Source organism: Manacus candei, unplaced genomic scaffold (assembly GCF_025592945.1).
Source record: "Manacus candei isolate 608988 ecotype Guabito, Panama unplaced genomic scaffold, ASM2559294v1 h1tg000034l, whole genome shotgun sequence".
NCBI lineage: Eukaryota > Metazoa > Chordata > Aves > Passeriformes > Pipridae > Manacus > Manacus candei.
The window spans coordinates 14,127,954-14,155,887 of NW_026138082.1; the positions used below are offsets into that span (position 1 = coordinate 14,127,954).

The 27,934-nt window shown below is 40.7% G+C and overlaps 1 protein-coding gene across 5 annotated transcripts; it reads right to left on the bottom strand.

The window, feature by feature from the left end:
• Positions 1 to 2,358: 2,358 nt before the first annotated feature.
• CEP57L1 (centrosomal protein 57 like 1) lies at positions 2,359 to 27,449 on the bottom strand. Of its 5 annotated transcripts, none has more exons than XM_051792402.1 (11): positions 26,970 to 27,449; positions 13,474 to 13,618; positions 11,595 to 11,774; positions 10,896 to 11,017; positions 10,355 to 10,471; positions 10,009 to 10,083; positions 8,262 to 8,360; positions 7,483 to 7,560; positions 7,145 to 7,374; positions 5,361 to 5,505; positions 2,359 to 3,280 (listed from the first exon to the last, which is right to left on the bottom strand). In XM_051792402.1, exons 1-11 carry the CDS (start codon positions 27,057 to 27,059, stop codon positions 3,071 to 3,073), a joined length of 1,491 nt encoding a protein of 496 aa, XP_051648362.1. In that variant the 5' UTR covers positions 27,060 to 27,449; the 3' UTR covers positions 2,359 to 3,070. The 5 variants fall into 5 exon arrangements, with proteins under 5 accessions (XP_051648362.1, XP_051648366.1, XP_051648364.1 ...); XM_051792406.1 differs by having other exon boundaries at positions 27,403 to 27,421; XM_051792404.1 differs by having other exon boundaries at positions 27,307 to 27,410.
• Positions 27,450 to 27,934: the final 485 nt, after the last annotated feature.

A 27,934-nucleotide genomic window follows, 5' to 3' on the forward strand; every position in this document is an offset into this window, starting at 1 on the left:
TGCCAGCTTCTATTCCCAGAACACCCTGGATTTATAGCTATGTCCAACCTCCAGCTTTGCTGGTTAGAATATTTTAACACACATGTTCAAACTGAATGCCTTTTGTACTAGGACAAAGCCTTTCCAGTAGGCTTAAGTAATAAACCATTAAATTGTGCTAGCATATTTCATTAGCAGCAGGAAAGTGAACTATTGTTGGATACATTTTGCTGGTCTGTATTTTTAACCATACTGTTTGACCTACGTCTTTTGTCCAATTTCCTTAATGTCCAGCCATAAAATATGACCCTAGATTCAAATACCAAGAGAACCTGTTGTGGCAATTTTGCCTAACTCAGTGTAAAACAATCCAGATTTGGAGTAAATAAACCAACTAGCCTTTTTTGGGATCACTGTGTGTTTTTGTCTGCTGCCCTGTATAGCTAGATCCAAAACATTAATAAAAAATAAATAGGCAGTTTCATCTGAGAAGACAAACAAAACCACACAGGATATAAATCAAAACAAGGATTTGTAAAAGAGTAGAGTAAGCACTTGTTGAGCCAAAAATATACTGTTCTTGTGAAGAACTCTGCTCTGACCACTGTGCTTTCTCCAATGTATGTTTCTGGAGTTCCAGGCCAGAACATTTTTGGAGCATAAAGACATGAAACATTCAGATCCCAGCAAAATTCACTGTCATCTGCCTAATTCTTGTGGAGCTGAACTTCGCCACAGTTGTGCACCAGCTTAACTTCACCCCTGTAGCTTCTAGGGAATTATTCACTGCTGTGTAAGGCTTATTTTACGTGACTGATGATTGCCTCAAACTGTGAATATGCTAATTAATAAATACTTCAGCTGACCTCCTACTCTATCCTCCCAAGATACAATCTGAAAACAAATTTTCTGCCTTTCTTCAAGCAATAAAACTGGTTTGGGATACAATTCCTTTGTATCTGGTTTGAACCTCCCAGCCCATGCTGAAATGTATCTGCTTTGCTTTAGTGTGTGAAAACACACGTGCTAGAGAAACAAAAGCTTCAGGAAAAAAAAACAGCAAAAAAAAATTTAAAATATAATTAAATCTTTTGAGGTGAAATACAAGTGATTTACCCCTGTCAACCAATGTAATCTCATGTATCATCCATTCTTATTTTCCCCTCTCAAATCCCAGCTCCTGGGCCTGAGCAAGACAGCTTTTTTGGCTCATGGTACCCCTCTGAAGCAGGCAGAGATGAGAAATGTCCAGCTGCCGGCAGGACCAGGTTCACCTGTTTCCCATTCCCTCCAGCCACTCACCCCTGAGAAGGGCAAACACAGCAATTTTGTTCTGGGACTGGAGAGGTTGTGTCAATGCACACATTTTGAAGACTGCTGTCATTTAAGCACTGCCCCATTCCCCTTGTTGACTGGCCCAAAAGTTGCAGCCCTCCACCACAGCCCCTGTCCAAGAGGGGAGCCAGGGCCCTCCTTCTCCAGTTCCAGCTCCAAAATAGCCCCCTCTCCCCAGGATTTTATAGTCAACTAAAATACCTGGTCAAGACACAGAGAACAGGTGATTTATGCATTGTATGCCCGCCAGTATCAGTGATTCCAGTGTCCAGAAATGCATAAACCTACCTCAGAAAGAATGCATAAACCTACACCAGGAAAATACCATGCTTAGAATTTTGTCTAAGTGTTTTTAAGCATACAATGTGTTTTTCTAAACCAGAAATAATCCATAAGAATGATGTCTGTGCAATTTAACAGAGTGGAGGAAACCCATCCCTGAATATCACCTGAAGAACCTGGTCTTCCACAGTCCTGATAAATACATTTAGGGCATATAAACTACACACACACACACACACACACACATATACATTAAAAAGCTTGCACGCATAACTCCTGTCAAAGATTGTAACACTCTATTCTAAATATAAATTAATTATCTGAAATTTTTCCTAATCCTTTGCCTTGAAGGGTGCCAGAGTAAAACTTACTGACCCAAAGACTCAACCTTCCACTAGGACCATACCCCATTACTAGCCTTTATTCAAAACCCTTGACAGTATGCCTCCAATTCTTATTCTTACCTGCATACAGGCTTGAAAAAAACACTGCATTCTTTTTATAAAACAGATCTGCAGCAGAACTTACACATCTGGAAGAAGCTATTTTTTTTTCTGCAATATGCAAACACCCAGGAAATTCAGTATCAGTCATAACCTCAAGACAAGAGTTTATTGCAACTAAATAACCGTGTTGATTTGAAGTCACCATTACGTTTTTTACTACATATACATAGTGGGGGGTGGAAAAGAACAGAGTCACCCTTAGCATAAAGATCCATCTTGCGTTTCTATAAGTACATAAATTCTACAACATGTACTGGTACACAGTTCAAGGGCTCCTCTATGACAGCTCAGATATTGTACACTGTGCTAGAAGCAGGTTCTGTTGATGAGAAGACAAGCACCCAAGCGTTTGGTAGTGGCCTCTTCCATGTACTTAATCAAGAACATTCCCATATTATCATGGTTAAACCACGTCATGGGTTGTGCTTCCAGACCCCAGCTGTCCCTAAGACTGTCAATAAAGCTTACAGAGTAATAATATTAATAATAATGAAAATATATATAAATAAGAGACGATATGTCTTCTTCTGCCTCAGTTGCAATGACCTGAATCTTCAGTTACTAGAGAAAAGGAAACCCATTGTTTTTGATTGCACAGAAGAACTAGTCCTAGTTATTCTGGAAAAGCAAACTCTAAGTATCTCCTTGGTAGAGGGAGAAACAGGACACCAAAGATCGCACTCTATTTTAGGGGTAAAAATGGTATAAAATTTTATTTGACAAGTTAATAAAAAAGCATTTAATTAGTCCATTAAAACACTTTATTACAAGAAAGTGTAATCCAGTTATAGCTACCCTACATGAAAGTCAATTCTGAGGTGAACAAATTGAGGTTAAGCAGTTTAGAATCTATATCTACATCTATACTGTATCTATTTTATTTTTAAAAGGTATTTTGTGCAATTAAAAATTTGTTAGATGTCAGACAACTTCAAAAACTAATATAGCAAACTTCAGAACTATTATTCTCAGATGACATCATCTTTTTTCAGAGATGATTGAAGTTTCCTCACAGTTTTTAGCAGCTGAAGAGAGCTTCTGCTTTTCTGCCCAGGACAAGATTTAGACTTACTTTCCTTTAGAGTGACTGCAATCTCTGTTGCTTCCTTTTGGTCACCACACTTAAGTTTGACATGAGTTGCTCTTTGCTTCAATTTCTGAGTTTTTAATTTCCGCACCTAGGAAGAAAGATAGCATGTTACGTACTCCAAAGACCCACAACTGTAGAGTTTACGAGATTTATACCAAACTCCAAACTACAGATGTCCAAGGAACATTAAAAAAAAAAGTTTAAACTTACTAATCTTGCACAATTGTCTTGCTTTAACAGAAAACTGACCTTGCCCATGCAGAAAGAATTACAGAAAACTAACCTCACCCACACCCAATAGGTTGTTGAATCCCATCACTCCCTAAGGTGAAAATGCTTGCTTGAGAGAGACAGAATATCATCTGTTAGCAATCTATATTTACAACGGTCTTTTTCCATTTCAGATTGTACTACCCTAATAAAAAAAAACAAACCAAAAAAGCAATAAACCTCTAAAATGTATACTGTTTCTTATTGGTTACTGTATCTAAGCAGCTTACTTTGAGGTCTCCCCAGCAAAAATGGAAAACAGAATAAATAGGGTTAATTGCTAAAGAATGTTTTTTTAAATGTCAAATTATAAGTCTTGACTTGCACTTGGTGTGAAAAGGTCACTTCCCAAAGATAAAATTAGGCTGGAAGCATTCCAAATGCCAATCTAGACTTCAAGTCCATTTCTAAAAATAATGAACTTTAATTGCATTCTAGAACATAGTATTAACTGTGAAACACCGAGATGACTATGACATTTTCAGTATGACGGGTTCTAGAAGTAGAAATATACATCAGAAATATTAAGAGTGGTCTGTACAAAATACAGACCTATGTGCAAAAGCATCAGTATAGGCAAAGGAGCTATGGGAATGGTCTGTATTGATAACCAGGGCATGACAGACAGCAATTACACAGAAGTTACTATTTACATAATGACCCTAAAGGGTGTGCTCTGATAAGGCTGTACAGGAGCACAGATGACTTGCCAGAAGATCTGCACCCTGATAATAGGCAAGGATGACAACAAGGTTGCACCACATTGTACGTGCAAAACAAACGCAAACTGTAGCCATGAAGATATGTAAAAGAAAGAAATAAAGGTGCAGTTGTCCACTTAGGTTCCTGGATGATGAACTCAGCAAGATTCTGAGGCAAGGAAAACACCATAATTGTTGGCTCCTCAAGAATATATGGGATTTATTCAAAAAACAGTTGACATTGCCAAGAGAGGCAACAAGGACTCAATCCATATTGCTAACATGTGACTCTGACAATTCTGCTTCGATATAAAGCACCTTTCATGCTTGCAATTACATGGACAATAAAAAGTCTGAGTGAATAAAATCTATCACAGAATGAGCATGAATAAAATTGGTCAGATTTAAATTAAATTAACTATAACCTCCCCATTTCATAAGGCCTCACACTGAGTTTTGGTTTGTTTCCTGTATAAGCAAAATTCCCAGGTGAATCTATCTATCCTGAAACATAAGATGGAAGAACAGAAAGCTATCAGACAGAACTGTGGATTTAATTTTTAATCATATGTTCCAAAACAAATTGTTACGAAAGAGTTAAGCTGTTCATCTACAGAAGAGTGATTTTATATGGGTATGTATGAAAAGTTGTTATCTATGGCTCTAAACCAAATACTGACAGAATGCAGACAGGTTCAGGGTTAAACAAAACTGAAAGTTTTGTCTGGCTATGATTTTGGAGAACCTCTGGTCAACAGACTATTTAGTTAACAAGAAGCTTCAATATTTCAGAAATATAAAAGACATTTAATCCAGTCTGTACAGGAATTATAGCTTCTATTTTCTCATTTCCCAGAGGGACACAAAGGAATGAAATCTCAACAGTTTTTCTTAACACAGTGAGCAGAAGTGACAGACTGAGCAACCCAGCTCTGTATTGCAGAATGGACACAGGGCAGGAAGTTTTCCCACTAGCATACATTCCTAGCTGCCAGCTTTGAGCACTTTTTCTTGATCAAATGAAGGAATTGGGAGGTACAAGAACACGAGGTAGCAGTTTAATTACAATAACTCATACTGGAACACCCTGGCTCAAAACATTCCAGTGACATTCTAGCTGATGACAACAGGAGGTAGAGTTGTGGCAGCCTTTCAACTAGAATGTGACTAGCTAGAGACTTTTCACGTTATTCTTACAGTAGCTTGATGCCTTATCAGCTTGGATATTTGTTCTCCTTTAATCTCCATTTGTTTTACAAGGTAATCCAGCTCCTGTTCCAGGCCTTCATGAACTCGGGAATCTTGAGTCTCCTGTATCTGCTTCAGAAGTTCTTGATGCTCCCTGTTAAAGACAAGAATGGCACACTAAGTATTCATGATATAGTCCCTAGGATTTCTTTCAATACTTCCAGTGTATTGCAGGAGCTACTAGCTATTCTGTCTGGATTACAATTTAGCATTATTTACCCTCTCCCACAACACACATTAATCCGGTATATATTAACATGAGAAAAGGAAAAGCTTTTCCCATGCGTCTGATTTTCTCATTCCAAATTTGTAGCTGATGTCCACCTTATTTCTCCCTCTTCCCACAGACTTAACAACTACGCATACAGTAGTGTACGTGAGATTTTTTAAAGCAAACAGCAGCTATGCAATGCAGCATTTTCACTTCCTGCCCGCCTTAGTGCAGATTTTGAAAGCTTAGCGTAGTACAGAAAAGTATTGTTTAAACTAGTACATTCAAGTTACAATTTTTCTGACAGATTACTCAAATTAAAATATTCTATTCTATTCAAAATTAAATTAACCGGCTTAACTAAAAAAAAAAAATTGTGTAGATCTTCTTGATACTTAGATATCTGAACTAGTTGAAACCAGAGACCCTCTCCTACATAAGGCACTTCTTTACAAAAGTCACGGCTTCTTTCTGACTTCGGGTAATTGCTGCTCCTTGACAGTTTTATTGAAGCAACTGGTTGTTGTTATTAAAAAAAAAACCCAAAGCCTGTCCTTGAACTGCCATGAGTAAGCCAGACATTGTTTTTTGAAGATGAGGTTGCTTGCCAGTTTAAATTTTGCCACATCAAGGGTTTCAAATCACTGTCAACATCCTAACTGGTTTAACCAACACACCCTCCTCTGTGGTGTGTGTGCAAACCACAGCTCATCATGTCAACAGGTCTGCTATGACCAGCTACATAGCTTTGGCCCACAATTCTACAAGCTTGCATTAATCAGAAGATGCCTAAGAACACAAGTTGTGGTCCCCATTTACTTGCATGGCTAGAAAGATACCTACACTCCCATTTAATGCATTAGCTTTTTCCACACCCTGCCCATTTTCTAGCAGGAGACTGTTCCTCTTTCACAACCCCCTTACAGGACCAGCAAGTTCTCCTGCAACAAGCAAACAGTATGAAGGGCAGACTGAGCACAAAGACCCATCAGCTACGCATGTATGGAGAGAACACAGAGTGAGTACAAAGGAACAGGACAGATGATGTGACAAGACTATTCATGCCAGTGCTGTACTAACCTATTCCACCACCCAGACTGACTGCATCCTGCAGGCCTACTTAGTATTAACACCACCTTTGCAGTTTTGTCCTGAAGAACATTTTTGGCCTACTCTGTAAATCCCAGAGTATGCTTATAATTTCTTAAAAGCACATGCTTGAAAGATTTTTTGTTTGTTGCAGCTGTTAACTTCAGCAGCAGCTCATGTAAATACAGGATGTGGAAGCAGAAAAACCCAGATGAAAAGTATGTTGCTTGCTCACAAGACCAGTTAAACACTAGGAGAGAAAGAATTTTTTGAATCAGAAAAATCCTACCAGTCAAGCCTGTTCAGGTCATTCTGTCGAGGAGCAGTCCTACACCTAAAACAGGCTAGGCTCAACTATATATAGCACACCTGTAGCTTCTCAGGGCTACTGCTGAAGTCACTTTTACTCATAACACCAGGGATGAGTACTCACAAGCTCATTTGGCCCAGCTCATCTTGTGTGGCCAAGAGAAGGTCTGAAAGACTTCTGGTGGCAGTAGGTGACGTGGAACACGATGATACATACTTTGGAAGGGCACTGTGTCTGCAAATCCCAGATGTAGCTCCTCTTTTTCTTTGTGATGAGATACATGGATTGTGATGCTTCATAATATGCAACATACTTTGTATGTTTGCACTGACAGAATGGCTGGAGCTGACGGACTTAAAGAAGAATTATTAAGTGGTTTACAGAAGTAAATAACAATTACAGTAAAGAGACTTACTCAAACTGTAGATGCCACTTTAGAGAGAACATTGGTTTCTACCCACCTTCCCAGCCACAAAAGGTAGTTCACCAGCCTTTACATGTAATTGTGAAAGGTGCATTTTCTTCATTGTAGGATTTGTCTGACATAAGAAAACATAAGACAAGAAATTCCAATGTGCTGACCCAAGAGCACAATCTTAAATTTTATTTTTTTAGTAAGTAAAATTCAAATAAACACACAGAGAAATGCATCACCTCGGTTTCCCTCTGGTTTTAAAAAAATAATTTCCCTCCTGTATGTGTAGTGAGTAAAACTTTGTAATAGCTGAGATGAATAAATTTTATTCCATATGCATGTAGCAGATAGTTTGACAATTAGGTTGACATTAAAGAAACTGAACCTTGCTTAAGTTTTCAAAACCACAGTTGCAAAATTTTGACTGATCTGCAACATGTATTGCAAAATGAATTCTCTCAATTTCAGCAATCCCCTCAAAACACACCATCTTAAGATGCTGAGTTAAAACTCCTTTGGAAACTAATTTTGCCAGATAAACTGAAAGGCAGCTAACAAAGGTTATTGTCGAGATGGTAAGGGAAGGTTTTCCAGTGAGGTGCTAACAGCCCTAGTACCACTTTAATTATTGAGGGAAGGAAAGAAAAAGAAAAGGAAAAGAAAGGGAAAAAAAGAGTTGTTTAGCACTGTTTGTCACTTTGAAAATGGAGTAAAGTGCAGCAGATGAATCAAGTGCCTCTTACATCACTGTTTTTCACAAATTCCAATCTCTATGTGAGCCAGATGCTATCAGCAACAGTATGCTAATAAAATTTTTCATGTTACCTTCTTAGGTTTTTTCTTCTTCCCATTTTCATTTTCAGGTTCACGTTGAGATGTTGCTGAAGACATCAAAATTCTGTTTATATGAAATCCTGTTTGAAGCTGTGGGAATAAGCAAAAAAGAAAACAACCATTTAATGTAATATTAGAAGTATGAAATATCATAGTTTAATTAATTCCCTCTTTCATGCATGGATAAGAACCAGTTAAGGGAACTATTAACTGTCCTGCTTGGAAGGCATAAGCTACTCTTAAAAACTGAACAGATTACTTGGAAGGCAGGGTGTTGGGCAGATCTTACAGTGATGTCTTAGAATTCCTCATTTTCATATCCAGCTGCAGCAGCTGTATTTTTCCACTATGACAATCAGCAACTGAGATAAGCCAATTCTGCCACATGCTGGGGATCTGATCATAAAATCCAAATAATATGAACATTTGGCTTTGCAATCTGGGGACAAACTAAGCCTTTCTGTGTAACATTGAGGTCAAAGCTGCTGGACAATCATTAGACTGCTCTGTAGTTCAAAGTTGATATCAAGGCCCATGATAAACAGGATAATAATCATTCTCAACTAAACACAGGACAAGGACTTTGTTTTGGCATGTGTAACAGTTCTGGCTAAACAATGCTGGAGGTCCACCACTAAAGTGAGAATATTCTGGCTTTTCTGTCATCAAAAGGAAGTGAACCATGCCACACCCTGTGTTTCCCAGCCCAGATTCAACAGACCTAAATCCATTCTGCAGTGCACTAAGATGGCACCAATACTAGTTTGGGACTCAGTTTACTGGACTTAAGTCCTTTCTTGAGCAAATGTTAAACTACTGCTAAAGTCAGACTACCTGCTCTGGGAAAGTCATTCTTAGTATGTTTCTCAGAAGACAAAATCTCTGTTCTAGGCTTTCTGCTCTGCAGCAGCAAGCCATTTAAGCAAGAAACCCAAAAGCCTGCAAGTTTTCAAGTGTGTCATTCTGCTAGATTATGGAGGTAGTCAGACACCTGGGCTACAATCTGCATGTTATTTAAAGCTTGCTGGATTGATGAAAACCCATCATCCTTGGATGAGGTATAAAAACTGACAGCAGCGATGAATTAAATTAAGATGTCAGCTTTGTTTATGGCTAGGTTCTTTCAAAGTAACTCTTCAGCTCTACATTAACCCACCCCACCCCAAGGGAATCCCCTCACAACTGCTCTCTTTCAAATGGTTGCTACTTATCCACAAAGTGAGGTTTGGAATGCTACTACTTTGCCCCTTTAACAAAAGGTTTCTTTGATTTTGCTCTCTTCCAAAAATATTCCTCTCTCAGATGTATGGTGGCCCAACAAACTGATTATGGCCTCACAGAATAATGAATTATTCAAGATCTCATTTGATGAACAATCACTGATCAAAGATTTTTCCAAGTATAGATCTATTTCTAGGTACTGCAAATAAAGGTTATCTGATTTAGTTGCAGATTTTCTAGAAATTAATTTTCTACCTAGATCACTTAAAGCAGCATTTAGGCAGATGAACTGTGTCATTAATACAAACCCAAGTAGAATCTTCACTGAGATATGCAACACCCCTGGCAAGCTTTTCTAATATGTAGTTTATAACTAGTCTAAGAAGTATTGTTGGAGTTCTCCCTGGGTAATAAATATGTGGAGTTAAAATGTAATAAAAAAAGAAGGTATTTTGGATGAGAGAATAGCTTTCTTCAGTCCTAAAAAATAAGATAAAATAAAACCTTTTCAGTCTACCTGAGAACTTTTATCTTGTATTAGCTTCCGCTGATGGTCTTTACAAATCTTTTCTTCTAAGTGTTTGATCTTGTCCTGAATTTGAAGACAAGAATGATTAGTCACAATTCAGTTTGCCATGCTGAAGCAGAAGTCTGAAGTAGCTTGCAATTGTCATGTGGGATAACAAAGGAATGTAGCAACTTTTAAAGCCCAGACTGAAAAAAGACTCATGCACATGAAACCGAAGAGGCATTCAGTCAGGTATGCTTTAACAGAAGTAACTTTTGCAAAACTTATTACTATTGATAGCATGCCATAAAATTATATCAAATGACTTTCAGACTGTCATTCCATGGATGCTTACTTCGGCAATTCTCTGAGTAGCAGTAAGTTGAAGACACTCTTTTTCTAGTATTTCAAGCTTTTCAAGTTTTGCATGCAGTTCCAGCCAGTTCTGATCCTCCTCTTTCCGCAGCTGGGCCTGGAAAAAATAAGCAAGAAAGGAGTTGGCAGCTGAGTGAAACTGTTTCAGACAGAAAAAAAAAATAAAATCCCACACTACAGCAAAGGTGTTTGACTAGTTTAAATGTCATATTTTTTAAATTGAAATGTGATGAAAAATACCAGGCAGACAAAGATGACTTAAGTTTCCAGCAACCTTTTTGTTTACCAAATGTGCAAGTATTAGCATGGTTTCGCTCATTAGGAGTTCCACCCAGGGAGATTTTCATGCAATTCATTGAATGGTTGTCATCAGCCAGTCAGTCAGACAGTAAATTGCTTCTGTTTGCTACCACCCTGAGCAAAGCTGAGGAAAAATGATGGCCATAAAAAAATTCAGATCCTGCACATTTCTATACTTTTGAACTATATAGTTACTTTGTAAGTATGCTAGAAGGCTTCACCTGTTGTTCCAAAATAATTTTCTTTTCCAGTTCCACACTGGAAACCATTTTCTTCATGTAATCCAGCTGTTTCTCCAGCAGGGAGCAGCGGGACTGTGCTGCATTTAACTGCTCACTTGCATCTACAGAGAGAAACAAGACATTTGGTACAGCAAAGGGAGCTACACATTTAGCCAGACTGTAATTTCATTGAGGAGGTCTCTGTTTTCAAAACATGGAAGAAAAGTGTTGTTAGTATGAACCAATCATATGGTTAAAATGTATTTTATATATAAGACATGAGAATCAAAATGTTTTTTCAGAGCTAGTCTCTAATTTGAATTCCAAAGATGTGAGCACTGCAGTTACTTCGATCTGTATCAGCAGATATCTAACCAGAATCTGGTTTCTTCCCTTCTCCTATCTTTTCTCAAGTTAGCAGTGTTATGTAAGCAGCTGCTTGCTTATTGTAAGAGTTAAACATATCACCTGAAATATGCTTAGTCTTTAAATAGCTTCATGGGTTATGCAATACTTCATTAATATATGTAAAAAAATATCTCAACTCGATCCACAATTATCAAGCTCCTATACCTCCCCAGTTTTGAAGCAAAGAATGAAGGGGGGCTGTGTTAATTAGGAGTTTTTCAAAACAAACACTCCTTGGATTATATAGTCTTAGAGCTGCTGTGGCTACACCTTATCACTTAAAAGAAATACCTTTCCTCTGTTGCATCAGTTCTTGATGTGCTGTGTCCTTCTCACAGGATTCATGTTCTAAGGCCTTCTTATACTGAGCAGCTGCTCTGGAGAGGCTGCACAGATCAGCTTCAGCCTGTGACTTCTCCAGCTCTAAACGGTAGATCTTTTCTTGAAGAGTTTTCAGGGCTGCTACTACAGCTAGCAAACAATGCAGCAGTTACATCTTAAGTAACAGTTCCCAATTGTGATGATGATGATGATTGTTATTAGAAAACACTTCACACTGCAATATAATACCTAAATTTTCTTCCTAGGATCACTCCTAAAATTAATTATATTAATTATTAAATATACTAACATATGCAGAACATATCTGGGAGAAAATGGAGATGTTTCCTGCATAACTGAGGTATAAAACATTGGTCCTATGAGCAAAACTAGTTTCACTCCAAATGGCAGCAAGCACAAAGAAGTCATGACAAATAGAGTATAATAAATCCTGGGACTTCTGTTTACATAGAAGCAGGGAACACAGGTATCCAAGTGAGGTCACAAGTTTTGGTGTAATACAACTGGTCTGCACAGATTAGAAAAAGAAAACATGCTCAGAACAGGGGGAGAAATCAGATACAAAGAGAAAATTTAGCAATACTTTATTGTTTCAAAAGTTAATGATTTAATACCTAGTTTCTTGTATTTGATGATTCTTTAAACCACAGAAAAAAGATTGCAAGATTTTGCTTTTAGCTTTTTGACAAATCAGTATTTGTCAAAATTACACCGAAAATAAAAGTTGTAATTTCAGCTACAAGAGAAAGTCTACCAACACTCCAAAAAGTATATACACCTGTGGAAGTTTAAGACATGTTCTGTAACAAGTCAAGTTTATTTTCTGACATTTTGTAAGTCCTTATTCCAATTTTCTCATTACAGGAATACCCATCAAATATTGCTAGCTCCTTAACAACTTTCATCAGCTTAAAAAAACCCCAAACCAATAAAACAAAACCAACTTCCCCTGCCATCCCTCCCCCCCCAGATAAAAACCAGATACCCAAAAGCATAAAGAGGGACCATCTTTTCCATCTTTCTATTGGTGTGTCAAACATTTCCTTATTTAAACACTTAGCTACGTAACATTACACTGAACATTTTAATGCCAAAATGCCCAAACTCTGCACAACATATGATAACTTCCGAAGTTGCAGATTTTTCAGGTGAAGAACAATGATCACATGCACACTCATGGGCTATGACTGTAAGTCCAAGGATGAGTATCCTTATCATTCACCAAGCTCTCCAGATATGCTAAGCCCCAAGCATTTGCTTTGTGAGCTCCAGAGAGTAGTCATCCATGAAGGCACGCAGCCACCATAGTGGACCCATATCTCATATAGACTAACTTTCATGCTGATAACTTTCCTGAGAGTTTGAATTGTTCAGGAGTTCTCCCAAGGAAACATACCACACAAAAAATTACCTAGAAGTGATTTTAAGCTGGGCAGAGTCAAACAGTGCTATACGAAGCCGATTTCAAGTCATACCATACTGGAGGTACCATACTAATGACCTTTTTTTACTGTATTTAAAGTCATGAACTGCTTCTGCTGAGTTTGAAGCATCCTCCTTTGCTTTTAGAGGAAGTCTGAGAACTTTAAGTTAAACAAATTTCAAAGGCTAAGTTTATAAGGATGTTAAAAGACTTGCAGAGGTTTCCACTCCAGACATATGACTTCAGGGAGACTACTCCCTCAGGACACATATACATCCTGTCTCAATGTCAGCCTGATAATCACAAAAAGCCATTGAACCAAGTAAAACAGAATGGGGAGTTTGCTCAGGAGATTTCACATGGAACAATTAAAAAGACCACTTTGAGGACATATTTTGGCTTTACCTTGGTTATTTGGGATAGAAGGCCTGTCACCAGCAACAGCTGCCAACTTCTTTGATTCTGTATAAGCAAAGGCTGCAGGAAACATCTGATCTGGTGGCTGAAGAAAGCTTCCTATGAAACTGTTCTTTGATTCAGAATCCATAGCCTGTAGAAAGAGAGCTACTTAATATTATTACTTCTTTAACAGACTATGTAAGATTTTTCAAAGAATGCCACTGGGCTGTCCCTGGCTCTGTTTATATCAAACCAGATCATGTGCCTAATAATAATAATAATAATAATAATAATAATAATAATAATAATAGCAACAACAAACCCCACCCCCCCCACAAATCCTGTATTTTAAAGTGACTCCAAAACAATGCCTTTCATAATGCTAAACACAGCTCTCTTTGACTGCTCAAAATTTCCCAAGATTTTTCTCAGTGGCTTCTAGTAACTTACGCTGATTTTTGTACTTTTAAAACCTAAGTATTAACAGCATTTTCTATTAACTGTTTTACAGACTTCAATGTCTTGCCTCTAAGTGCTCCCTGCAGAGTAAGCATTACAAGTTTTACAGCCTGTTTCCATTTGCAGCCTCCTAAATGCTTTTCTCCCCATCTTTTTGGATGAAGAACCAAATTACACATGGTAAATAATGTCCATTATTACATAATAAAGACACAGTTCTCCACATTTAGTGTTGAGATATCAGAAGGATATTTAATATGCCATAGCCCCAGCATCATCCCCATTATCCCCCAGCATTATCCCCATTATTAGGTATATGTATTAAATCCTGTTTATCTACACCCTTTCTCCCCTGCCCTTTCACATTCTTTGTTTTATCAGAAGCACATTTGAAGACAGTTCACACCCTGTCAAATAGTGATTTTCCTTGATGCTCAAGACATGGACAGTGAAACTTGCAGAAAGTGCTTTAGGCTATTACAACCTCTAGGAAGTTAAAGCAAGTTTTAAATCAACCTGTTGCTACCTAGCAAAATAATATCAAGCATTTCACTTGATACAGTGTAAGAAATGAAGAATATACACAGCTTCAGCTAACAGAAAAACAGCTTATTTGAAGGTTCAGTGACACAACAATTATGGTATCAATTGAGTTTAAAATACAAGGCATGCAACTGGAAAAGTCTTCCTGCTTGGGCAAGGCTATTTACAGAGGTTAGTCTCCAAGAGGGTCACCCAAAGGAGGTATCTAGTAACAGGAGGAAGCAACATAAACCAAGACTGGAGCCTGTGGATGACGCATACTGGGAAAAGCCATTCATACGGGTGGGTGGGGAAAAAAGTTTTCAATAACAGAAAAATTTTCCAGGACCAGCTCTTACAGCACTGCTTCAGAGGCCATATAAAACAAGAGAAAAATCACCCCCCCATCCATACCATCTCTTCAAGACATGCACTAAACCAAAGGTATGCAGAAGCCCTTTCTTCCTCCTCCAAGCTGCCATCACAGAGATGTTGATATAAGCATCTCTTTGCCAGGGCTTGCTTGATTTGAGGCCTCCTAAAGACCACTACTTTTGTGTGCTAACGCTCCCAAGGCAGACCATACCATTCAGGGTGGGCCCCCTGCCCCGAAGTGGGAAGCTATCCAGGCTACCTTTGTACAACGGGCCTTTTCCAAAGAGTTTCCCATGGGCCATCCCGTCCAAGCCCAGGCCACAAGCTGTCAGTGCCGGGTCAGCAGCAGGAGGCAGCCAGGCCCTCCACCATCTCTGGTAAGAGGTCCCACCTGGTGACCCTGCCACATTTATGGCCACAAAATCTGCTTATAGGCCTGCACAGCTCTGTCCTGGAGGACCCGGAAAGGCCATGCAGGGACACCTGACTGATTCTAACAGCCTGCCAGGCCTATCAGCCATGTCCAACAACACAAGGGGCAGTGGCAGTGAAGGGCACAAAGCTGGGAGGTGCAGAAACCTCAAAATATGGACGGGAAAGTCCTGTGGCCACAGGGGTGGGTGGGGCCAAGACAGGTGAGGAGATGGTCCTGGCATGGCACAGTACACCAACAGTGTTCCACAAAATAAGAGATAAGCAAGACTGACCAATTTTCCCATTGCTTCTCACCCCCCTACATGTTGGTGACAAAAATGACTAGTAAAAATGGTCCATAAAAATAAGCATACGTGCATGCAAAAAGTTTCCCACCGCTGCTGTGAACAAAGGAAGGTAACTTTGGAAACACCAGAGGAAGAAGGTGATTTTTGCTCACACAACCCAACCTTGTGGCAGTCAGCGTAAGTGGAGACTCACTTTTCCAACATCCTCCGGTGGAACATGGCTCCCTCACATGCCTGTGCAGCTATGCACCAAGCAGTTCCCTTATTACTTTCACATAAACAAGTTTTGCCGTTTCCAAGGAGATGGATCTGTGGGCAGTTATAAGGAGGGCGGTGATCCAAAGCAAATAGTGAATAAGAGAAGGAGGGAATAAAGCACCAGAAAATTTGACAGTTTTGGGACAAGCTCAGCAACACGAAGCTGCAGGAACATGGGGGACACCCACTTGGGAGAAAGGGAAGTAAACCCTTTAGTTCTGCAAGTGAAGCCAGAGAAAAGTGAAAGAGAAGAGGCCAGCTCACCCAGCTGGTGGTGGTGATCCAGCTAATCCAGTGTGGGCTTCAGCATGAAAACCTGCAACTTTATCAGCACAGCAGAGGGTAACACACACCCTGCAGCTGGAGCGGGGAGATCCCCAGGCTGCTCCGAACAGCACAGGCTCAGCAAAGGGTGTGAAAGAAAACACCACAGGACCGAGACACCTGTGTTTGCAGAAACTCAGCTGCAGGCATAGTTATGGATGCCTTGCTTTACCACAGCTTCCTCAGACGCAGAGGCTGTGTGAAGTAGGCTGAAGTAATGGTTGCTATAGTGCTTGGAGGCTCTGCCAGCATAATTACTCTAGGAGAGGTGCTCTGGTGTTGTCGAGTCCTAATATCTTAGCAGGTAAATATAGCTTATAATGATCACACTGCACAGGAGTAATGCCAACACTGCAGACTTCAGGCAAAGAGATGTGCCAGGAAAAGGACCAAGTCACTCTGCAGCAGCAAGACATCACTAAACACCCTGGCCACTTTCAGCCCATTGCAACAAGAAACCTATCAGGAAATAATTAAGTAGCTTGACATATGTTTTAACATCAACTGTCCTACCATCAACTTTTTCCCCAAGTATTTAAGTTTCTATAAAACAGGTTTGCTTTTTAAAAAGTCTAACACAGCCCACATCCATTGCAAGCTTAAACCACTCTTTTATTCCATGCTGCCATGGACACCTGCCCTAGAGAGGTGCTTTAAAGCAGATATTCCCAAACAGCGATATTTGTACTAACGTAACTCCACAAGGCTTAGGGGGATCTAGCACTTGAACAATTCTCATTAAAGCAGCCAGAACACCATTGTTTAGACAAGCCCTTCTTTGAGGAAATCAGTGCACTCCTTTGAGTTTGGGGAACAGCCAAGGGAGAAGTATGCATATTAAACAGAGGTTGACAAAATAGAGGGGAGGGGAAGAAGGAAGAAATGCTGCACTCCCACCCCAGCAGCCTGCACTGCTGTGGTAAGCAGGGTGAAGCACTTGTGCTGTGCAGGTCACATCTGGAGTTAGCACCAGCTCTTTGAGTTTTTAAACCAGAACTGGCCCAGCCTGTGTTGGTGGATGCAACAGTGATGCTCAGATACCCAGTGTTATTTTACACAGAAAAACACAAAGTAGCCGGTTCCTACATACTCTGCATCAAGCATAGGGCAAGTTGGTGCTTACGATGGTCTTTCCATTTAACCATCAGCCTGGCAAAGCCATCTATGTTTTTCTCGAAGTCTGAGCCAGGAGGCTCAAAGAGTTCTGTGCCACACGTTTGTAACCCTGTGCATGGTGCGTGATGCCAGGCACAGCAGATTAGCTCTGTGACAGTACTGCACTAATGCACATGCAGTGTCTACTTCCTACCTTGCTGCAGCCAGTGTGCTCATCCCTGGCTGGATGAGCATCCCTCAGTGGGACCACTTCTGCCTGTTGGCTTACCATCCCATGCAGGCTGAGAGCGAGCTTGCACAAGATTGCTGGGGAGTAATCCCGTCATCAGGTCCATACCTGTATATGTGACTGTCATGCCTCAAAGGAGAGCTAGCGAGCTGGAGTTTGGCACCTTAAGACAAACAGGGAATTTCCCATTTCATTTCAGTCATCTAAGCACTAATACAATTTACTTTCATACAGTTTCCACTTAGTTTTGCTGAATGTGGCCTGCATTAAATGCCAGAGTACTGGATTGGGTTGCTGTAAAAATCAGTTGACATTTATTGCTGTCTTTCAGCATAACAACATTAGGGAGTTACGGAACACAACTGAAATCCCAAATGTTACAGAAAGATCAGTTATAACTTCTTCATCCCCCTCTTCCTCTTCTTTCTGTTCCTCCCCTGCATTGCTAGCCACATCATTAAAAAAGTTTTTAAAAAATGTCTCCCAAAGTGAAAAGTCCTGAAACATTTTGCCACATACACAATTATGTCCCATACTGTAAAGCAGCATGTGGAAAAGCTTTTTCCACATGTGAACTACAGCAGACTCAGGGAATAATGCTGGTTTAACAGTCTCCCAAAAAATACTAAATGAAAAATGTGATAATGTAAGGAATGTTTCCACTAAATTCTCTGATGTTTGTTATCTCATGAAGACACTGGTTCATTTAAATCACTTGTGAGGGCAACCTTTTAGAACCAAAGAAAGAGGTGCTGTCAGAACACCTTCAAAGGAGAAAAAGAAAAAACAGATCAAAGCATTTTTCAGAAAGAAATACAAAGATATATATCTGATGACCTGACCTACTGGGCATGCAAAATTTATAGTGGTTTTTTTCATAACTGAAAACAAAGTCTCAGATGAACCAAGGAATGATTCACTGTTTATCTGACCTAAGAGAAGTTTTAAGAACTGCCCCAACACAGGCTATACCAAGAAACTCCCAGAATTCTGGCTGCTGCTTTGACTGTTTGAGCCAAGCTTTGCTGGCGAAAGGCTATGTGAGAAACCATTTTCTTGACACAATCCAAATCGGTCTATTTTTCCACCCATTCCTTTGAGAATCAGGGGGAAAGCTTGGTCAGCTGTAGTAGCTAGGCTGCAACACTCAGCCTTATTCCCAACAGAAAAAGAACAGCCCTTCCACAGACAAAAAAAAATAATAAATAAATAATGTTGTAGGCAAACTACACTGTTGTTTTGGGAACATCCAGTCTCTAGCATCCTGATACAACTACTTTAATCAGCCTGAAACATATGACATTGCTCAGGACATATCTAAGTAACTGGTACTCCCATGCCATCTCTAATCTAAGTGGGTTAGAAGTGAAATGGCAACAGCTGCAAAATAACAGGACGTAAAACCTCACTGAATCAATAAAGCATTTCAACATGTTTTTAAGGTTTGTCATGTTCCAGTTTAAATACGTTTAGAGAAAATGGCCAAAAAATTGTTAGAGAAATTAAGGAAGCTGGGGGTGTTTTGAAAAACTGACACAGATGAGTCCATGGGAGTCAGTGTGTTGTACAAACTACAAGATACACACTGGTAGTCTCAGAACTGGATATATAAAGGTTAAGTGCCCAGTTTCTTCTTTGATACTACGGTAGCAAAACCTATTCATTCCTGAATCTCAAGTCTTATGCAGAACTTTCATACAATCATTGTTCTTCTGTCTTGGAAGAAAAGGAAAAGAAATGGCATTTTATGTTTTCTCAGACACTGTACGTACTGTCAAGTAGGATAAAGCCTGGCATTTTAATGAAAAAAAAAAGACAAACACCAAAAAACCAACAAGCTCCTAAGACTTTTCACTGTGTCAGACCTAAGCATTTATATTCATATTTTTCTAGTTCCTAACTGCTAGAGATAAAAGAGAACAAAAAAAGAGGAAGAAAGAAAATGGAAATGAGTTATACAAGTACTTTGTGAACAAGGCAAAAAAATAACCTGGTGGGGAAAAAACTGAGCTATTTTTATGACATTTTTTTTAGGAATAGGTTTTAACCTGGCAGCTAGAACCAGGCAAGCAAATTTGGGTCATAATGTCATTAGAGTTCTGCTGTTTTCTTCAATGAGCGCAGCAGACCCAATTCCTCATTCAATTGGGCCTTCATTCAAAAGGGCATGATAGAATCATAATCAATACTTTCTGGGGAAATCCAGTTGGTGCAAACTGCTTTAACCTGCATGTGCACACAATAACTGAACTTGGAATTCAGAGGAGCAAGACTGCAAATTCCTATCTAGTAATATGTTAGCATGAAGGCATCTAGCCTGGAATATAGTGTTATCAAAATAATTACATTTATAAATCCTTAATCAGTCCAAAGTAATCAAATATAGCCTTTTTGTAATAAGCATCAAACCCAAACTCAAATACTACAAATGGTCACTAATATACTTCCTCACTTCACCCATAGTTCCTCTTCTCCTGTCATCCACCCCCACACTGCAGTTGGGTTTTGCCCCTCATCTCCTCTGTTTTCATTGTGTTTATATCATCCTGTAGCTTTGTTCCTTGCCCTTCTCCATTTGGCATTCTTCTTTTCCCACTCCATCTTCTAGCACAAAAAATTAGGACTTTTTTCAAAGTAAAAATACCCGGTTTTCCCTCAAACAAGAATAACAATCAAATTTCTTCCTTTTATACTTAAAATCCAGTTCCAACAGATGCTGTTTGCTCTTAGTACACTGACTGATGTGGTAATTGAAGGTGGTTTCCTCCGTACTTTACATAGAAAATGTAAGAAGTTCCTTTTTCTCTTCACTATTTTTTTTTTGCTGATGCCATCACACTGTCTTCCATATGTAGTTTGTTTAGCTTAGTGTGTCCTGACAGATTGGAAGGCAGAAGGAAATTACTGGCTTTGGCTATAGACCCTTGATTAAAAGGAGGAAGGCTTTGCTGTTGTGGAAAGGGAAGGTTTTCAAGGGCAAGTGACTCCAGTATAAAAGACTATATCTGTGCACAGGCAGAATAATTAGAGATTAGAAAGGCAAATGCGAAAAGGAAAAGTCGTATTAGAGTAGGGCAGGGCAAATATAAGAGTGGGTTGAAATGACAATCATAGTGAAGAAATATTATTAGGTATGGGATAGTTCTTGCAGGTACTGACTCATTCACAGTAAATACTTTTACTGCATGATAATTTTCACCTTTTGTGTCTCAAATATTTAATAGTATCATTGACAGATTGTTATGAATGTTGCAACTTTAGGCAGATGAAACACACAGATTGTGTTGTCACCATTGCCTTGGAATTTATTTTTAAAGTAAACTTCTGTTTTTACCAATATTTTCTCAAGGAGACTGTCAGTCTCTTCATCCAGCATCCTAGCAGGAAGATAGAGTAGGAGGTAGATTTTTAGACAGATAGCTATAAAAACTTGACATGGATGAGAAGAGAAGCACAAAGAAGGTAATCATTCATGGGATTTGTCTCCTTTTACCATCTACCACACCTACATTTTTTTTCCATATATTCCTATGCTACTGATAGCTAGGCACCTGGCAGGGAAGAAGAACTCCATTTGTACATCAGGTAACCTAGGCATCAGAACAAGGAAGAAAAAAAAAAAAGATGCTAACAAGGAAAAGATAAGTTTCACTCCAGGCAAGAAATTATTCCCAAAATCCTATTTTGTCAGGAACAGTTGTCTTTAACAACGCAGAAAAATTGCAAGCAGATCTGAGTCAGAGAAACTCCTCAATCTTATTTTGGAGACCTATTTTGTTGAAGAATAATTTTAAATAATATAATCTGTTTACATGACTCAGAATATTCACTGTAAGTTCAATGCATCCTCACTGTGCATCCTGAGCAGGCACAATATCCTAAGTATTACTGCCAAATAGTTTATATACCATATGGTATAATGAGTACTCAGAAATGCAAAAATAGTTTTATCACTACTTCTGGCCTGAGTATTCAAAGTCATTACTTGCTTCTGTGTATTTAAACTTTCATGACTTCAGTGATTCAAAGTAAATCTGAGTAAGATGCTACAAAATTCTGCACAATGTTGCAGACAGAAAACTAACTTCAATTGATTATAAAATTTTTAAAGGCATTTCTTCCCTATTAACTATATGCAGTTTCTGATTGCAAGGCAATTTAGTGGATCTCTAGTGTCTTGTCTTAAATTCTTGCCAACTCTGTGTGATCTTAGTAAGTTAGAGGGATGGGACTAATAAGGGACTAATGTTCCAGGATACCCGAACCTTTCAGCCTCAGGGCTGAGTGTGGTGATGACAGGCTTGCATTCCCTGAATATAAAAGAAGTGCAAGTATAGATCCAAAACAAACAGCAAACTCAGTGAGGAGCTAACAAAAGTTGAGTTGGGGGAGAATCTATGAACGTCGACAAGTGTGAAGACCCACTCTAGTGCTTGGCACCTTTATACTCTTTGGACTCAGAATTTGGAGTCCTTTTCTGGCAGTGAGGGCCAAAATCCATTCTTAAAAACAATGAATAAAGAGTCCCTGTAGCTTTTCTGGTCTGTGACTTCATTTCATGCAGCTGCTGGTCACAGTATTTTTCTTTGTGTTACTGCTGGAAAACACCAAGGTCTCTACTAACAGACAGACTGCCAAAGGTGTCTGGCCTGTCAGCAGACATAAATTCCCAATAAGCACTGTTCATTTTCTTTTAAAGTGCAGCTGGAGGAAACAGTATCCATCTTCTCTGTGCTGTTACCCAGTGGTCATAGCACTTGCCTGGAAGTGGGAGTTCCTGAGGAACATTCATGCCTCATCCCTGACGATCATGCTAGACTGGGAGGAAGAAGAACAGGAAGGAAACAGGGAGTCACCACCTTTTTGTTTGAAATTATGACCCTGTTCTGAAAAGCATATAAAAGTCTAGAACAAGGATAAGGCAGCTGAGGCAATAGACAGAGTAAAACAAGGATGTGTCTCTCTCATCTAGTTTAATCGTCAAAACAGAGACCAGGGGTTTATTCATGCATTTTTGTAGTAAATAGTTCCTGGATAAAAAACAGCACTGGGCTTGGGACTAGTTACCAGAAACCAGGAATAACTGCCTACAGCTCCCTGTGTCTCCTTCCTTCTAGTTCACACCAGTGTCACACATTTGCCATGCTTTCCAAAAGGGCATAGATTCAACAACTGAGGTGATGAATGTTTCCTTTCCATTTTGCAGTCCTTCTGACCACCTGGGATATTTTTCTGGGAGTTAGGAGGTGTTGACATAAATGCCTTTGAGCTAAAAGCCAATATTGTCATCACTGACGGTGTACTGAAGGTCAGCACTCTTCCAAATACAGCCAGACACTGAAGCTAGCTGTGGCTACAACAGCAGAACCTGACTTGTTGGGCTTGGAGAGGTTTCACTCAGCTGGACCTCTCTCGGAGCTGCTCTACCTACTTCCTAGGCCACAAATGGGCACAAAGGGGAGACAGGTACCAAGATGCCCAGTTTGGAGCAATTCTGAATATTTCTATCCAGAAACAGACTAACAGAGTTCAGGTGGCTGCTCAGTGGAGTTTTTCAGAACTGAACTTTTAGTTCACCCATAGTCTTTTCTTAGTCTTCAGTGTTTCAGGCCACATTTATATAGTTAAGTACTATATTTAAACAGTTAAGTATAAATGTAGTATAGTCAGAGGGTAGGCAAAGTGCAGCAGGACTTTTAAGTAGCCTGTAGTCACAGCCCAGCTTTTCTCAAAGTAACCCACCCTTCAGCATAAACCTATTCCAAAGGCTTTCTGCATGAAAGATTTGGTCTCCTAAGAAGCAGCCAGTGACTAACTTACCCATCCCTGCTGCATTTGGGACCTCTAAGGAGGCAGGGTGGCAGAGTTTGGTGCAAATGTACACCTGCAACACATAATAGGCCAGAGCACATGCTAAATGTACAAACACATGCTCAGAAGTAAAACAAGGCCACCTTTTCTCCCACATAAAATCATAGAATGGTTTGGGTTGGAAGGGACCTTAAAGATCACCTTGTTCCAAACCCCCTGCCGTGGGCAGGGACACCTTCCACTACACCGGGCTGCTCAAAGACCCCATGCAACCCAGCCTTGAACACTTCCAGGGATGGGGCATCCACAACATCAAGAGTTTCTTCCTAATACCTCATCTAAACCTAGCTTCTTTCAGATTAGAGCCATTCCCCCTTGTGCCATTGTGAGGTATTCCATCGCTATGTGCCTCTGTTAAAAGTCCCTCTCTAGCTTTAGGTACTGGAAGGTGCTGTAAGGCCTCCTCAAAGCCTTCTCTTCTCCAGGCTAAACAACGCTCAGACTAAACTCCAGGCTAAACTGTCTCAGACTGTATTCATAGAACAGGTGCTCCAGCTTCCTCTGATCATCTTCAAGGCCTTCCTCTGGACTCACCACAACAGGTGCACATCCTTCTTATGCTGGGGACCACAGAGCTGGACACAGCATTCCAGGTGGGGTCTCACAAGAGCAGAGTAGAGGGGCAGTATCACCTCCCCTGAACCTGCTGGCCACACTTCTCTTGATGCAGCCCAAGAACACAGTTGGGTTGCTGGGCTGTGAGCACACACTGTGAGCTCATGCTGAGCTTCTCATCTACCAGGAGCCCCAAGTTCTTCTCCTCAGGGCTGCTCTCAACACATTCTCCATCCAGCCTATATTTTTCCTTGGGATACCCTGACCCATATGTAGGATCTTGCACTTGGCCTTGTTGAACTTCAAGAGGTTCACACAGTCCCACCTCTCAAGCCTGTCAAGGTCCCTCTGGATGGCATCCCTTCCCTCCAGCACATTGACTGCACCACACACCTTGGTGTTGTCAGCAAACTTGCTGAGAATGCACTCGATCCCACTGGCCAGGTCACTGACAAAGATGTTAAACAGATGTTAAACATCTTAAGCTGTAGTTTGCTCAATCTTCAAGGATAGTCTGTTGGAATGATATACAAGTCTGGACTTGACACCAAGCCTGAGCCTGTGTTCAAAGGCAGTAGAGGAGTAGCCTTTGGCTTTTTGGTATCTCGCTGCAAAACAGGAGTCACAGAACTTTGTTTCCTCAGAGGGTTACTGTGAAGCAAAACGCATTATACTGTGGAGTGCTATTTATTGTGGCAACATGCCAATACCCAGATCTAAAGAGGGAGGGTGAACTTTTAGAAGATAGTGATCCCATCCTAGGTATTTACTATTTGGAATGAAGTAAGCCTTAACAAAATTAGGTGTATATGAAAGCAGTTGAAAGAATGTAATTTAAAAAGCAGTTGTTCCTAAGCTGCATGTTAGCATTAGTTCTACAGTAATCGACTAAATGCATTCTGCAGTAAACTGCTCTTTTGTGACATACAGAAACTGGAATGCACTTTTAAAAGTAAATATAATATATTTTAGGCCTTAGATGTTAGAAAGGACATGAATACAACCACTAGATACTGTATTTTCAAACATAATTCTGCCCCTGGGTATCATTTGCATATGGCTATAGAAGTTCTTATCTAGTTAAAAAAAGAGGGAAGTTGATAAGTCATCAAGGAAGGAAATAGTGAGGTTTAAAACAGCCACAAATTTGTTTTTCTTCAGCTTATCATTTTGAAAACTCAAATGCTGTAATTCTGGATGAGCTGCCAGATTGTTTCCTTCATAATTCTGCCTTTCTCTTATCCATTCTTTAGAGATCAAAAACAAGCATATTAACTTCAGTCAGTGAACACGCAAATCAAACAAACCCATTCCCCTAACTTCAGGCTCTGATTAATTCCACTGGTAGCCTTTGACCTTGATTTCCACAATGTCTTGCAGTGCATAAGGAAGCTTGAGCTTGTATCGGAAAACTGCAGAGATTTGGTTTGGAAAAAATAAACCACCTTCATCTCCATTACCAAAGTACTACACTAAAATCTATAAAACAAAGAGCTGAAATCTGAAGTTTAGGCCTTGGAGCCAGTTTCACAATCTGTTTCCTGTAGCCAGAGTTCACTTGCAGCCAGTGGAAAAAACAACTTCTAAAAGATAAAAGGCAGTGCTGTGGCTTTCTATCAATCTTACCATTCAGTATGTGAATACAGCTGTACCAAAGTCTAAACCAAAGCTCCAGTTCTAATTCTCTTTCACTTTATTGATCTTGGATATATGTAGCCATTATCAGAGACACCCAACAAGCGCAAACTTATCACAGGAAAAATAAGATCTACCAACTTCTGAAGATCAAAATTTAGATAGAAATAAAGCAAAAATGCTCAACATGTCTATTCATAGGTAACTGGGAGACCATAATGAGTGATGACAGAATGGGACAGGAAGCTGAAGTGTAAAAAACAAAACAAAACAAAACAAAAAAAACCTCAACAACATAAAAAGTAGTGGTAGAATTATTTTCTTTGAACCCATCAATCATGATGGGTGGAGGCCTCGAGTGTTCAGAGAAGTCAAGACCCATATTTATTACAGGTAGTGATGATTTCGGCAGACACATTGTTCGTGAGGGTGCCAAAGGCCTGGAGGAAGCAGCTGTGTGAAGCAGTCCAGGTCTGTGCATGCTGCCAAACAATAGCAATGCAGTCTCCTTGCAGAAAGGATTTCATGGGAAAAAGAGACTGATCTTCTTGAAAGGCACAGGTAATGACAGAATGGCACTTATATTGCAAGCTTTAAAGGAACAGGGACAGGAAAAAAAAGGGATGTCAGATGAAGAAACCAGATTCTTTACAAACAGAACAGCTATTGATGGCCCAAGCTCTGTTCCTGGACTCAGAAGTGGCTTCTGTATCTTTCTGCGGCAGAAGAGTAGATTGTTCTGCATTTACCCTTAGTTTTGAGGTTTGAACTTTAGAGTGGGAAATGTGTACGCGAGGAAAAAAAAGTAATAACACAAGACACTATATAGGCCCAATGTCCTGTTCCTAATTTACTTCCAATTATTCTTTTGTCTTTCAGTATGCTCAAAATTTTAGTTTCACAGTTGCTTTAATGTGAGAACTGTAAACAGTTCTGCCCTTGTTTCCCTCTCCTTTTCTCTGCCAAGAGGTGAACTGCATCAAGGAACTGACTTGGCTGAAAATTAACCTTATCAAAAAAAAAAAAAGCACCTTTTTTTCTCTTAAGTAAAAGCATGGGAAACAGTAATACCAGCCCATTTGGTGGCAGATTACACTTAATCATAGAATGGCTGAGGTAAGCAGGGACCCCTGGAGACTTTCTGGTCCGACCTCCCTGCTCAAGTAGGGCCACCTAGAGACAGCTGCCCAGGACCATGTCCAGATGGCTCTGGAAAATATCTAAGGATGGCGACTTCTCAACCTCTCCAGGCAACCTGTGCCAGCGCTTTGTCACTGTCACAGTAAAAAAGTATTTCCTGATGTTCAGAGGGAACATCCTCTGTTTCAGTTTGTGCTACACCTCTGACACTGTCACTGGGCACCACCGAGAACACCCTGGCTCTGTCCTCATTGCGCCTTCCCTCCAAGTACACATAAATGTATAGATATACACACGGATAAGATCTCCCAGATCTCCCCTTGAGCCATCTCTTCTCCAAGTTCATCAGCCCCTGCATCATTTGGATTAAACCCCTTCCCTTGCATTAACTTGGATAAAAACACTGCAGAACTGTTGCCCAGTTTAAATATTGCGGGGATGTTTTTCCCCCTGCCATTTCAAGTGACGATGGCTCCATGTTTCCTTAGCATCGACTGTTTTTCCCTTCCCTCTGACGAGTTTACTCAAGCTGTGTCCAAGGCTCCTGCTGAAGCGCGCCTCTCACACGCCTTCAGGGTCGCTTAAAACACGTGCGTGCTTAAGCTTTTGCCGGTGCGAAGCTCTGAGGCAAACCTGATTCGGGGATTGCTTCACTCCCCGCTGCCGGCTGCCCTCTGCTCAATGACGGGAATACCGTGCGCGCTTCCCGCAGCGAACGCTCCCTCTTACCCTTCCCCAGGAGGATGCGGCGGGGCCAGCCCTGCCCCGCGCTGCCTGCTGGGACATGTAGTTCCCCCCGTGCGCAGCGCCGCCAGCCGGGACACGTAGTCCTCGCTCGCGGGCGCCTCTGCACTGCTCTTCAGCCGGACTACACATCCCAGCACCCCCTCCTGGCGCTGCCGCTGCCCGCCACGATTGGGCCGCCGTGAGCGAGAGCTGAGAGACGATTGGCTGATCGCCGTGCCCGTCGTGCGGGCTCCCCGTGCTGGCGGAACTCCTGCCCCCCGCCCGGTGTGAGGGGTTGTCGGGGGTCCGTGGCGGCCCCGGCGGGGAGGGCTGAGGGGCGGCCCCAGCCCTGCCTCTCCCGGGGCGGCCCCTTCCCTCCATGCCCGGGGCAGGGAGGAGGAGCCGTCGGTGCCGCGAGGTGGTGGCCGCCCCTCTCCCCACCGGGAAAGGCGAAGCCGCAGCGGCGCCGCTCGCTCGGCAGCCTCGGCGCGGGAGGGCGGCGGCGGCTGTCGGGGGCACCCGGCGGGGCTGAGGC

Excerpts from the sequence above, each read along its gene's own strand:
- CEP57L1 (XM_051792402.1), bottom strand. The coding sequence starts at position 27,059 with ATGCAAGGGAAGGGGTTTAATCCAAATGATGCAGGGGCTGATGAACTT. Across the intron at positions 11,775-13,473 it reads TTCTATCCCAAATAACCAAG|CTGTAGTAGCAGCCCTGAAA; the intron begins GTAAAGCCAAAA and ends ATTGTTTGCTAG. Across the intron at positions 3,281-5,360 it reads TGATAAGGCATCAAGCTACT|GTGCGGAAATTAAAAACTCA; the intron begins GTAAGAATAACG and ends CTTTCTTCCTAG.